Source organism: Amia ocellicauda, chromosome 20 (genome assembly GCF_036373705.1).
Source record: "Amia ocellicauda isolate fAmiCal2 chromosome 20, fAmiCal2.hap1, whole genome shotgun sequence".
NCBI lineage: Eukaryota > Metazoa > Chordata > Actinopteri > Amiiformes > Amiidae > Amia > Amia ocellicauda.
This window is the reverse complement of record NC_089869.1, coordinates 15529792-15544189: the sequence shown is the minus strand read 5'-3', so window position 1 is coordinate 15544189 and position 14398 is coordinate 15529792. Positions and strand designations below refer to the sequence as shown.

General features: G+C 37.5%; 1 protein-coding gene across 5 annotated transcripts in view; it reads right to left on the bottom strand.

The window, feature by feature from the left end:
• The window catches only part of kat6b (K(lysine) acetyltransferase 6B), a 36860-nt gene extending 23577 nt beyond the window's left edge, over positions 1-13283 (bottom strand). The window contains exons 1-3 of one of the 5 annotated variants that reach the window (XM_066693646.1): positions 12974-13283; positions 11664-11722; positions 7918-8804 (exon numbers count right to left, since the gene is read on the bottom strand). In XM_066693646.1, coding sequence (XP_066549743.1) covers positions 7918-8538 — 621 coding nt within the window. In that variant the 5' untranslated portion in view covers positions 8539-8804; positions 11664-11722; positions 12974-13283. Of the gene's footprint in view, positions 1-7917; positions 8805-11663; positions 11929-12973 lie in introns of those variants that run through there. The other 4 variants (XM_066693647.1, XM_066693645.1, XM_066693648.1 and 1 more) reach the window with 4 other exon arrangements.
• Between the last annotated feature and the right edge of the window lie 1115 nt (positions 13284-14398).

Genomic DNA, 14398 nt, shown 5'->3' with positions numbered 1-14398 from the left:
AATAACTGAAGACATTTATTTTTTTTACTCTTTAGAAGAAGAAACAAATCAAATAAATAGCAGACTGCTGTTGCCAAGGTAACACTTCCAGCTTCCTGGCAGGTGAGGTTGAATATGCTAACCAGATACTTCCTAACTTACCTCATTTAAACATGCTTAACATGTTTACCATTTCCATTACATGAATTGCATCATACAGTGGTAGTAGGTAATGTTTATGTTAACTGAACAAAAGAAAGCTTATTGGATAGGATTGGATCACTGCTAGTGAATAACTACCATACTAGGACTAGGCTACCTTTAACACAGTATAAGGTCAGATAAATGTACAGATATAAAATTGCTATCCCATAGGGTATAATGTACTTTATCTGGTTTCAGTGGGTTTCCTTTCATTAATCTGAACACACTAAAACAAAACCACCAATTTGGGTCACCAAAAAGACACACTTCTTGAGGAGATGGATATAATTATGCTCAATTCACACAGCGATACTGTAATGAACTGGTTTTGCTCTATTAATGAAGATGAATAGTAGCACAAACACACAATTAAAACCCTAATCTTTGTGATGTAACGTAATGTAAACTATTTGCCAGGGAAGATTCATGTAGGTTATTATAGGATATGTGACGGGACGAGAGCAAAGAAGAGTAAATCTGTTCTCTCATTTAGTTACATTTCATTACATTATATTCCCACTATCCATTAGCTTATCACTCCCTACAATTTACAGAAACTTAATGAGGAGAGCTGTGTGATTACATTACAATTACTTTAACAAGGTCAAGCAATGGGGGGCTGAATTCAGAGTGTTTCCAGGTATTAGGCTCTCAGGTTAGCTTATGCTAAGCAGCAGAGGCTTTGTGCCTAATTAAATATTAAAACTATCTTTCACATCTTTTTTTTTAACCCAAGGATAAAATTACTGTACATGCCTTCAACCATCCAATTAATATCCTGTTCACGCAGCTAGCCTCAAAGGTTGCAGAAATATCAACACTCACAGAATGCCTGCAGTGAAATGTACACAACACAGTGAGAAGTGAGGTCATTGCTTACTTTTGCAGCATGTCAATATTTTCAATACATTTAAAAGAATAATCAGTAGGGTGCAGATAAATTTAAAATGAAAGAAGCTCAGACTCAAAGCTAAAAGGATTTTTTTATCTTAAGCTTTTAATCACACATATTTACTTTGATAGATAACACAATAACAGGCGTTAAATTAGATTCCCAATCAAGAGCCAATTAGTTTTTAAACTGAAAGGCTGTCACAACCAACTGCCAATCTTCAATGGTTATCTTTGAAGTTATTGTAGATGGAAATATTGAGCTGAAAATTGTCCAATTGACTCTTATAGCTCCAAACACTAACTACACAGGAAGGAATTAAAAAGGAAAACAAAACAAAGGTGTAACAAGAAAACTCAGATAAAGACCTGTAGAAGACTGAGCTCTTCCCATTTGGGATCTCCTCAGGGAGGTTCTGGTACAGCCTATTCCTCCCCCCACAAAGGAAATCTTCAGCCAAGTATAAACCCTCTCTGTGTAAACAGCCTACACAGATCTGTTTGGCCTGATTGGTATAGAAATACAATAATATGTTCCCAGGTGCAACGGAGGTTTAGCTGAGCCTTAGTGGAAATACTTTTCAGCTACACACTGTGCAAACTGCTTTCGGTCAGCTATAGCCTGAAACAAACTAAGGAAACAGAAATAGTGTCATGTAGTCTAATGAGCTACATTTATTAAAACAAATAAAACTCTCTTGATTCAAGAGTGGAATTGGTGCTCATGTGGGAAATCAAGGCCATGACATGGAAGTGAATGGAAGTAGATCCCACCCCCTAAAGGTTCCTCCCATACAAACCTATTTGGTGCTTCCTTATGTTTCAGGTTTCTCCTTAGGGAATATTATGACATTGTGGTTTTAATTTGTATTGTGGTGCATTGTTTCCACATTATTTAGTAGTTACATAACTGTTCAGGAACAAACTCCCCTGCGATGTGGTAGAAGCTGAAAGTTTGTGAACATTTAAAATCAGACTGGATAGGATCCTTGGATCACTTAGTTATTAGTGGACACCAAACGAGCACGATGGGTCGAATGGCCTCCTCTCGTTTGTAAACTTTCCTATGTTCTTATGTTTTTAACTTCCCCAATATTGTACTGGTCTAGAATTGTTTGTAAGGTGTATGGCAAGATGCATATAAACATGTATTAAGTGATTAAATAAATATGACTAAGCTATATAATCAAACATTCATTTCATATTAGTAATAGTTAGCGCCTGATTCCTTTATTTTAAAACCATGAAAACACTTTACTGCTGCACTGAAATTAGAGTGATTGTAACACTTTAAACACTGAGATACTTTGACAACTGTAGTGGCAAGCGTCTACATTTTAGGATACGCTTCCCAGACAAAAACAAAAGGCATCATTTATATGTAATGACTGCCTTATCATTTAAAATGGAGCAATGAAAAAAATAATACACAAACTCTGTGCTACACATTCTCATCTTAAATGGTCTTTGAGTTGTTACTGAAGTGACTCTCTATTCAAACACTGCACTGCACATCTCTCTGTCCACTGTAGAATGATTCAACTAAACATCTGGACCAGGACAGCCCAATTACAAACAAGACTTCATCGTAGAGAATATCAATAGTTACAATTATGCTACAGACATCAGTAGAACACAAAGCACAGCCTTCACAATCAGTTGCACCAGTTGGATAAGGATAAGTTGATCAAGTCATCTAAATGTTTCTACACATGCTTGATTTATCCAGGGAAACAACTGGCGAATCCATTTTTATTCTAGGCAGATGTTACCTTACAGTATGATAGAACTGTATGTGTATGCATTGAAGCAAGACACACAGACATTACATACATCTTCCATCAAAAAATACCTACACTATATATATATATATATATATATATATATATATATTAAAAAAAGAGAGAGAGAAACTGGAATGTGTGTGAATTGCATCACAAGAGACACTTTCTGAAATGTTGCAGTGTAGGAAATGTGGCTCGTTATTTAGGATTTTAGTACAGTGAATACAGTATTCAAATTAAACCAAAACTGTGAATTATGTGCAATATAATTTTACAGCAGGTACTAAGAAACCCATTAATTTAAATGGGACTGGTACCAACATGTACCAAAAAAACTAAAAACACAAAACTTAAAAGATCCATCTACTAATAAGTAGATTAACTGAATATTTTGTATACTTTCCTATTGAAATACTCCAGTGATTATACTTAATAGCTCTGATGTTCATATTGTTCTTACATGTGGTGTAAAAATACAAAAAATAAATTAGCCTATACATTTTGCCTTATACTTTACAATGTAATTCTCTGTTAAAAATGACCTTGAAGTTGGCTAAAGACCACAGTTTGCCCAAATCTTTCTAGGAATTAACCCCATAAGAAATGCAATAAAGAGCACAGGAGCAGCTGCAGACTGACCAGTCCATACAACACAATAAACAACAAAAGGCTCTTTTAATGCACTGAGCTAATCAGCACACATCTAACCACCACCACAAGCTTTCTGAACCATCTGCAAGACGGCAGACCTTTCCGATTGTGAAACAACTGGCACCATGCTATCATGTCCTCATGTCAATGAAATTTATCTCCTAGCAACAGTCAAGCTCCATGCCTGGAAACCAAGGGCTTGCATTCAATGAACAATTCAAAGACAAGGGAATGTCCTGGACTCCAGACTTGATTACCAAATGGCTTCCATTGTTAACAGTCAATTGCAAAAAAAGTGAGCATTAACAAGATTAATATAAACAACAGTGGAAGTGACCAGTAAAAAAAATGAAAGCTGCAGATATACAGTCACACATTGCCAATGTAAAAATATACAATGTGTGTTCTGCTTTTCTGATCATGATGCAGAGAGGTTTTGTCACTCTGTATAAAGCACAGCATTTTATGGATTCACCCAAAACAAAACAAAAAAGAAAAAAAAACTATCAGAGCGCCTTAAACTTTCAGGGTTTCCTCCCAAGTTTCAAATATGGAAATAAACAAGCAGGTGCAACATTTTCCCTTTAAACTGGAAATATGAAATACATAAACCATCAAGTCATCCACATTTAAATGCACCTTTCACAAAAAACCTTTAGAAGGAAGAACAAGCCTATCAAACCTATTCCATCAGACTAACGTGTGAAGAAATGGTTTGTGGAAATTTATCATCACATCCTGATAAATAACAATTGTGTAGTAAACAACAAAGTTAGTTTTTAACATTTACTTCTGTTCCATGAGCATATCATTGTAGGCCTTGGGCTGGGAATGCATCTCCCACAGACAAAGTTAACAAAAGCACTCAGGTTATGATTACAGATTTGAATTTCCAATGCAGGCTGGGGTACACTGCCATTATTAATTTTCATAACCTGGAGACGTAACCTTGAACAAACACCTGCATATCTTACAGTTCCTTAAAGCTTTCCCGTTGTCTAAATCACTGGTAATCTCATTACCACTTTTCAGTATATGGTTATATTTTGGGATGGTGAAAATACAAGTAATACATTAAATATTACAGGAAATACAAAAACAATGCATCACTTGTTTTAAAGCGTCTTTTTCCCCCCCAAATGTGCACTTTTAATATATTTGTTTGATATTGCAAAATATCTGTGGATAACTTCTTCACAGGGTCTAAATCTTCTCACTGGTCTGAAATCTCAATTATGTTGCAACAAGGACAGAAGAGAGCTGCTCACTTGAATAAAATCATGTTGCAGCAAATCCAACAAGGCCAATGTGTATTCCGAGTAAAAATGTATCTGCAATATTCATGTCGTGATCTGAATATCTGCATTTGGAAGGTTCTCTTCACATAATTCAAAGTGATGAAAACTGCAGTACAAAAAGGTTCACCCTGCATAGCACTGTGAACCACTTCAGGTTTTACAAGCTGCAGACACTACAGGTGCTGGGTATTGCGCAACAAATGAGCAACATCTAGTTTCACCTAAAATCAATCCATAAGCTATGCATTCCTGACTGTCCAGGTTTACATAGGGTCACAATTCTGCAAGCTCCCAAATACACAAATTTATGTTGCTATTTAGTCAATATTAGGTTACTATTGGCATTATCATCATTTGTAACCAACATACACACAAAACATATCAATGAACAACTGAATTAGCCAAATTAAAGAATGAGGGAAATGTAAAACAAATTCTGATAGTTCAAGAGTGTGTTCCTGAAGGAAAATGTAATCAAGTCCAGTGTTCAAACACACAAGGACAAAACCAGATAATATATATTTTTAGAATTAATGGTATTAGTCCAAATCCAGTTTCATAACACTGACTTAAATAATTCATGCACTTCAGTCTCCCATTTTCAAGCAATCACCATCAAGAATGGACTCGGATTAATATTTAAACTTGGTACTTGGATATAGGTCTCTACCAAACAGAAACTGACAAAAGGGAAAGTTGTAAAAACAATGAAATGCACTGCAAGTGAAACCATTTCAATGTGTGTGACAATCAGGGAGTCTGGGTCTCACCACAAAGAAAAGCAAGAATGTTTAAAGGCAAATTAAAACCACATGCAAAGCAGAGTCACTGCTTACATTATACCTGCAGAAGAGAATAAGTTGTCAAACTTGTTTTTTTTTTTGTTTTGTTTTTTACAACCCAGTAGAGGATGCAATTTTATAGTATGTCTATATAACAGCAAGACTTTACACAGTTTAACAAATAGGCCTAAATAAAGGTTTTATTAATGAGCTTCCATTACTTCCACTGTATTTTTGAAGGCATTATGAACCCACCAGGATCCTTAGATCCAAGTGGGTTATTTATTACAACAACACAGTATTCTCCATTAGACATTTAATGGAAACACATTTTTTGATATAGATGGGAAACAATTGCCAAGTAGTCTGTGGCTTGTTAACAACAGTATAATAAGAGAAGCTTGATCTTCCTCAATTATTAGAAGCAATTACAACAAAACTGTTTACATTAAAGCCACTGTTTATTTGATGCTACAAATAACGAAGGACAAAGAACATACCTCCTGCAATCTCAGAGTAACATTTTGAGCAGCTAAAATAACTCCCAGGCAGTTAAAGGGAGATTGATTGAAACAGAAATGCTACAGTGTATATGAATTTAGCATAATAAAGATTAATTAAATATTGAATTTTAAAGCAAGAATCGCTGTTAATTCAGGACAGGCTGCATAACAACTCTTTGAATTAAACCTTACCATAATCAGCCCACATTACGAGCAGACTAACTACAGCTGATGATGTGAATTGGGAACAAAAGACATTTTGCAGAGGTTTTATAATTACCCAATTTCTCACCACTCCTCCTTTCTTATCAGCTTTGTACAATCTGCAAATGACATCCAAGTGCTGCATATGAAAGCAAAGCCCTCTTGACACTGAAGCTTAACTAACACCTACGGCCTTGAACTGCACAATTACTGGCTGGCCACACATTTCCGGAAAAGTAATAACCAAACAGTAAGTGTCACTGAAAAAGCAGCTGACAACCACCACACAAAGCAGATTGTAACAAAATATAGCCTAACCTACTGTAAATTAGCATTAACAAGAAGATGTCTAAAAGTACAACTTCTGCATTTTTACTCCATTTGACTTCACTTCAGTAAAAAATAGTCAAATAAAAATCAGAGGAAAAAAGCATTACATTTGATGTTTTCAGATTGTCTAATGCATGTTGAACACATTGAAAGCAGTTCCCAAAAGAATGAATAGAGTGGCTCTTATCCCAGAGGTCACAATGATATTAAACTAGTTTCTTGCAGGCAGTAACTCCTACAAATATGGTCAGGAGCATTGACACTGTGCAACATAAATGTACTGTATTTCATGAAGGAATGAAAAGTTTTAAACGGCATTTTACAAGAAAGAAAACTAAAGCCAAACCATAAGGGGGATGACGACACTGAATCTGACTGTTTTACACAAACCCAATTTACAAAAACCATTTGGTAACAATGTTACCAGTCAAATCGCTACAATAAGAAACACATGGAAAATGGGTTTCTCTTTAAATACCAGATAGCCACCCACAATCAATCATGAACTATACAGTATTGCTTGGCTTAAAGGGAATTACAAAAATTACAATAATGGAACAATGAAGGAAAGACGATATCCAGTGGTGACATTTTTAAATCTTTCTTTTGATCCACTGAGGAAACAGTTCATTTATATGAAACCTTGTTTTATATTCATGGGGTTTGTAGAAATATGACTACACAATTCTGGAGTGAAGTCTCAGGTAAGTTACACCACTTTTTGCTACTCAAACAGCAAGTATAAAACTTGCCTTTCAAACAATTCTTGCCCACACATTTAAATAATGTAGACATGAATTTACTGAGGGCAATACCAGATTAAAAAAAAATGTTAGTATGTTTGCAGATTTTTCCCACTTAAATGATTCAACTGAAAATAGGAATGAGGACATTACATAATGGTTTCATTTAGTACATAATAAATATAAATACCCTCTTCAACACTCTCAGCAAATATTGCAAGCAATTGCCTTTGTTAGGCTTGGTCATTTAGCCACACATTTATTGGCACTGCAGAGTTGATGCTTGGCAAATCAGACAGGTCATTCACTACAGGATGTCCTGCAATGGCTAATTTAAGGTAAACCTGTTAAACACATCAGACTCCAATGCAACAGCCTTTTTAATTCACCACCTGTATCCAAAAAGCAATGGGTTCCCCAGAAGGTCACCGTTAAAAGCTAAATTTACATTCAAGCAAATTGTGTAAGGGGGAAGCATTTCATACATTAAAAATACATATACACATATATCAGAGCCTGTAAAAGAGGACAGTGACAGTATCACCTACCTGGTCTTTCTCATGGGGGAGAAGAGTTACAGGAGGGAGACATGAAGTGGAAGCACTGGCACACCTGGAGGATCCCTTTCCTCCCGCACTTCCATAGTTCATCCTGTAGAGTGGTCCATCCTTCAATAATCTCCCATTGTTTACAGCTCGTTTAGCTGCTAAACGAAGCCGCTGCTGGAAAACGGGGTTACCGATGACGTTGGACAAGTCATCCTGGTTCCTCAGAAATCTTTCTATGTTCTTCAGAGAGGAACCGTTAAGATCATTAAGACCTTCAATAGCCCTCTTCAGTATCTTATTCCAATCTACATAGCGAAGATCACAAGATGTCCGGACAGATCCCTTCAGAGAAACGGAAAAGGCTCCAGATTTAACAGTTGAAATCCGCCCTGGATTATCTGGGTCTTTGTAAGACGCACACCCCTTGTTTGTAACCTTGAGAACCGAGCCATCGTGAACACTTAATTCCAACTGTTCCAGAACGGTCTTCTTGTCCAGTCCATGGGATGCTGCCACCGCATGACAAATTCTCTCTTCTGAAGGCCTCTGCTTTTGCCTCTTAACCTTCTGTATTGCTTCAAGAATCCACTCAGTATACAGTGGGTTAGCAAGTTTTACCATGGTTGAAGAATTTGTTTCACAAAAGAGTGATCCATAGAGATTTCCCTTTATTCTTGTAACAAATTAAACGCATCCATAGCTTGAAAAGGAATTTAAAAATAAATGTTGTTTCGGCAACTCATATGGCTGCATTTCTGTAAATCCTAGGAACAGAGAACAACTCAAGAGCGGGCACTTCTGTGGGAAAATCCTTAATGCTTTTGATTGTTTATTGTTAGGAAACCTGGAGCGTACTGTATAAAATTCCTTGGAAATACAACTGAAACCTAAAAAAGAGGAAAGAAAAAGCACATTACTACAGTAAGAAAGTACTTCCTTGTCTAATGTTACAATTCAGGAAGTCAGTCTCATCATGGGAAGAGTCCATTTACAAACCATTTAGGTGAAGTATATACTAGATAATTAAAATTAAAATACCTAAAGAGACAGATGGCTGAAATGGATTCACATGCAACAAAATATGAACCCATGTATCTTACATTTGTCAGTAAGAAAATTAGTATATAAGACAGGAGAATGTTTCTTTTTATCCCTCTGTAAAATGGGTAATTAAAAGGAGCATGATGTAATATTGGTAGTCAACTTTGAGGACAATAAAATATACTCAGCTGACACCAAGTATGACCACATGAGAACAATTTAAATTAACTTTACAACATTCCCATCCCAAGGGTAAGTACAGTATTGTTTCCATACTAAATCTTCTCTATTCTGTACGCCGAATTATTTTGTTGAAGAGCAACAAACTTGTCTGGCCACATCCCTATGCATCCAATGAACCAGAACAGCTGATAATGCTGGGAAACTACACCCTGGAGAATAGAGCTCAGTCTTGCCAATTTCCACCTGGCCTCCAAAGGCATCTGCAAACTGTCACTGTCCGGCAAATCTTTCCCAGATTAATTTGCGACTTTAAAGTTTCAAAAACATCCCCTTGAAGATTCAAAAGAAAGGAGACCAACAGATTTCAGAACCCAAGTTTAAATGCAGTTATACCACATCTCTCACCTAACACAGGTTATGATTTTACACTGGAGGAAGCCATTCCACTAGATTGAGAGAAAAGGGCAGGAAAACATACATTCCACTATAAATGTTCTAAAAACAAGGCATCACAAAGCTATGTTTAGTTTGAATGGAATATTGTGCATTTAAACTTTTTGTATTATTATTATTGAGAGACAGGAGTCTTATCACAAACCTCTCCTCTGCCAAAACTAGTTTAAAAACTGCACTGCTTGTGTCTCACTCTTCTGGTTTTATTTTTACATCCCTTGTTGCATTCCAAATTGTGTGTTTGGTTGGAGGGGGTTGAAATTATATGAATAGAGTGACAAAGTGGCTCTTACTCAGACAATACAGGCCAGAGCAGACGTGACACTGCTCAGATTGTGGTTCTTGACAAAGACATTCACTTATTCATAAACAATTAAATAGCAAAACATGCCAATACATAGGCCAGACAACATACTATAATTTAATACATTAAATTAATACTTCAATCAATTGATTTGGGCTGTGATCAATCGATTAATTCTCAGACATAATTAATGTTAACGTGGCATTAGTAGATTAGTAACACAAATAAGGTATCATAATAAAGCATCATATTGGATGTCAGTTTGCATCTGATGAGGACAACTCACTACTGCTTTTGCAAACGTGTTCCTCATCCTGTACAGCGGCTAAAGTAGTGCATTTCTTGTTTTATTTAAGCATCTTTTCAATTGCAGCCAGAGGCACAAGCAAACAAATACTGTAAACACATCCATAATTCCCATAGTAAAAGTTGAACATTTTCTCCTGTACTCAGTTTAAGCCACAGACCTGGACTATGGGGGTAAAGATCAACATGGTGAGAGACAGATGGATTAAAGAACTATACAGAAGGTCTGCAGATAGAGAGATCTGGAGAGTGTCTTTAATCCATTGGTCTGGGTTTGTCTGAGACTTTAATCCACTGGTCTGGGTCTGTCTAGTATTTACCTGCTTGAAAAGCTAAATCTCCCCCCTTCCCCCTATGATCAGAAAGGCCTCATCTACAACAGATTGGAATGCATCACAAGCAAGATCATAAAGCCAAAATAGATACCAGGCCCAGGTAAATATCCGATCACGTTATTTGCGGATGCGTGCTGACACCTACTTTCAGAACAGAAAACTTTAATCAATGTCCACAGTATTAATAAATGATGTAAATAGTTAAGAATAAGCATGCATCTATGTATAATATCATAAATAGCCAATGGATACAACAGACAACAAAATGTAACATTAAGAAAGGGAGGTCAAAATCACTTCATAAACATCTGACTCAAGCTCATGTCACTTTTCCAAAACCACATGTGCATGCCTTCATATGCAAGCACTTTTTAGACAGCAATTGTTTCAAAAAGCGTCTGGCGAGGGCCTAGAGTGAGATGAACATTCAATGCATAAAAATAATAACAGTGCATTTAGCAACCAGCAGGTGACCTGTACTGTGCAATTTCTTTCGGATTCTTCTACCTGCTACAAAACCCCAATGATCACACATCTAACTCGACTCTATACTGCAGCAGCAGGGTCAAGCTAGGATTGCAGGAAAGAGAGACAACAGCCATTGCAATGTTAAACAAACTCCGTCTGCACGACTCCTTTTTTTTTTTTTTTGGATGGTCCATGCCATCATTTCCCATCATCTTTGCAATCGGTCCCTCTGTGCTTCATTTCTTCTGAAGGCTAGAAATGTCACCAAGTAGGATGAATATCTGGAAACTTCTAACGCAACGCCGTGCTCGCGTCTATACCTGCGCCTGTGCAAAAGCGACATCCGTGCAATAAAAGCCTCTCTCTTCAATCCCATCGATTTTAATTCAATTGTTCACATCTCTGGGCATGTCTTTGACAACTTAAAACGTGTCCGGAGTGCGACTGGAGAACTAGCTCAGCCCCGGAATACACAGCATTTCACGTCAAAATAGAAAACTTGGAAAAGCAGACTGACAGGTTTTTAATTTCTACATTATCACACATTCACTATATTTCACGCCTGCTCGCCGACAGATGATTAAGGATAATTTATGAAGGTGAGTTAATGCTCCAATTAACCTGTGACTGCGATGAATGAAAGACAAATCACAAACCTTGACTTCTAGCAGCTGAGTGGCTGTGGGTGGACGGCGCTGCTGCCTGCTGGTGTTACCTAAACAGACGCCATTTTGTTACAATGTTGTAGTTTACATGAATCCGACATGACACTGATTACAGCCCAATGGAGTCTCATTAAACCTTACCTACACACCGATGCGCCCTCCCTAGCAACTTTAATATTGGTTATAAAACGCCAAATCCGATTTCTGGTTTGATAAAGCGCACGTCAATCATTCAAAGTACGCTCTACCCCTCGGAGACTTCGTCCGTGTCGTTGGCCGTCAGATCTGCCAATCACACGACATGGCCCCGCCTTTTAAGGTACCCATTAGCCTCAAGCGTGTCACTCACGTCCCCCTATGCCCACCACACGGTCTCTTTCCTGGGATCAAAATAAAGCACGACTGCAGCGTGATTTATCCGATGGATTTATTAATCGCGTAATTGAACAAGATAACAGCAACAGGAAAGGTTGGCAGGCTAAAGGGTCAGCGCCTTGGCAGACGCCACACACTCGCACGCTACCTTTACAGAGGCTCCTCCTCGAAACGATTGGCTACTCTTGAAAGTGAATGGGAACATTTTAGATTTTAATTGGTCGGCTGTTATATCCATCATTTATTTCCTAAAGTACCACATAATCGCCTATGCCGAAGTTTGTTGGGGCTGTAATGTTTATATCCTTTGCAGAGGTTTGCAATACGACACTGCCTGCGTCGCCGCTTTAATTGCAGTAACACCATCCTTGCGTTGAACTACACAATGCTTTCCTATTATGTCACGTTTTTTTTCGTGCATTTTTGCCATCCATCCTCTTTTCCTCCAAATAAAAAAAAAATGCATGCACTTACAACATTCCCGTTATTCCCCCCTTTCCCTCCCAATTCAATAAAATGCATGCATTGCATATTCATCTTCCAACGTGCATTTAATGAAATACTGCGTGTAAATACACTGATATAAATGACTTTTTTTTTTATATAAACTGGAACATAAGACGTGCGCACGTATGCTACAATTCTCTGGAAATTTCCATACCCACATTTTGTTTTTTTGAATGCGTGTGTGTATTGAATGCGCGTTTCTTCCCTTTCTAATGCAATTCGCAGCATCGTGCGTCTTTCCCCGTCGCCAATGTCTGCGCGGTTTAAATTTAAACGCAAAACGCTGCCCCGGCCGCTGCAGCTCCCCGCTCGTCTGCTCAATGGAACAAAACAGACGCATGCAACAACACTGAGATGAAGCCAAGGCAAAGGAAGGGGGGAAAAAATGCCTGCTAACGAAAACATTTGCGGGTAGTTACCTTGTTAAGTTTTCTCGGGGCTCTCCTCTCTCCGTCTCATGAATGCAGTAATTAAAACGATGATGCATAAAGGGAAGATGGAAACTGCGGGTCCAGAGGCTCTCTTTATTGAATAAATGAGCGCACGCGACAGCTCGCGCGAGGCAGAAAGGACCTGATAACAACTAATTGAAAGGTTAATCTACATAGCAGCCTGTGACAAAGTAGCACCCTCCCCCTTCTTCACTCCATCTCCAATACAGTTTGCAAAGGGAGACTTAAGTCTTGTGCTTCCCTGTGTTCACTTCCCGAGACCTCGGGAGATAAATTACATTTGCACTTTTTTGTTTTTTTTTGGTCGTCGTCTTCTTCCCTATCGGAGATAAATATCACCTTGGAACACAGTTTGCAGGGAAGATGCATCATGTGTCGACTAAAAAGGAAAAGCCGGGACGTGTCTTCCCCCCCCCCCACCTCCCCTCTAATGCATGATCTCAGTGGGCAATATTGTATAGTTGATTATGAAGGCGAAATAACACTGAGATTTGTGTCAGCGAGTCTTGATTTACGGTGTATTCCAGTTTCAGGACAAAACTGCAAAACAAAACAAAAAAGTATCTGGCCTATGTTTGGAATGTGGAACTTAAATGTGTAGTGTGACAATTCTAGTCGATTATTTGAAGAGTGAAACCACAAGGGGGTTATTGACAAGCACATCATTGTGTACAGAAGACAACTTTTTTCCCCACTAAAAGTGAAACTCTTACAATAACTAAATAAATACATATTTTGAGAATGCTAGCTCAGATGAACAGAATTAATAGTTTATATACTATTCTGTCGTTCAGATGATATATTTTGCATGAGATGCCGCAGAAGTTTCACTTCAATTTCTGTTAAAGACTCTGAAGTTTCTTATATCTTGCTATAAAATGTAACTGGAGAAATGTCTGCAGATATTGTAATTATAAATACATACATAATATTCGTAAAATAGTTTACAGCAAACTGTCTAATTTGAAAAATACAAAGTATAAGCTTATTGATGACACATACTGACTTTTAAAAAGGATATTGGTGTCAAGCCAATATTTGTCAATAAGTAATAACTGAAATAAATATTATCAGTGTTTAGTCATCCATAGTTAAAATCCTCTCATTGTTTTCAAGCTCCCACAAATGGGTGAAAATAACTCGTACATACAACAATACAATAAGTGAAGACAGCCAGCACTCTCGTTTTAGATACCAGACATGTTTAGCTGTTTATCTCCTTATTCTTAACTTATTAAGACAGGCCTTAGGATTTATTTTTCAGGATACAGTACACGACCCCTGTCCCTGTTTTTCAGCAACAGCATTTGAACCTGGTTCTGAGGCACAGATTCATTATAGCCCATCTGGATGTCTTCACAATAAATCAGTATACATTTAAACCTGAGGAGG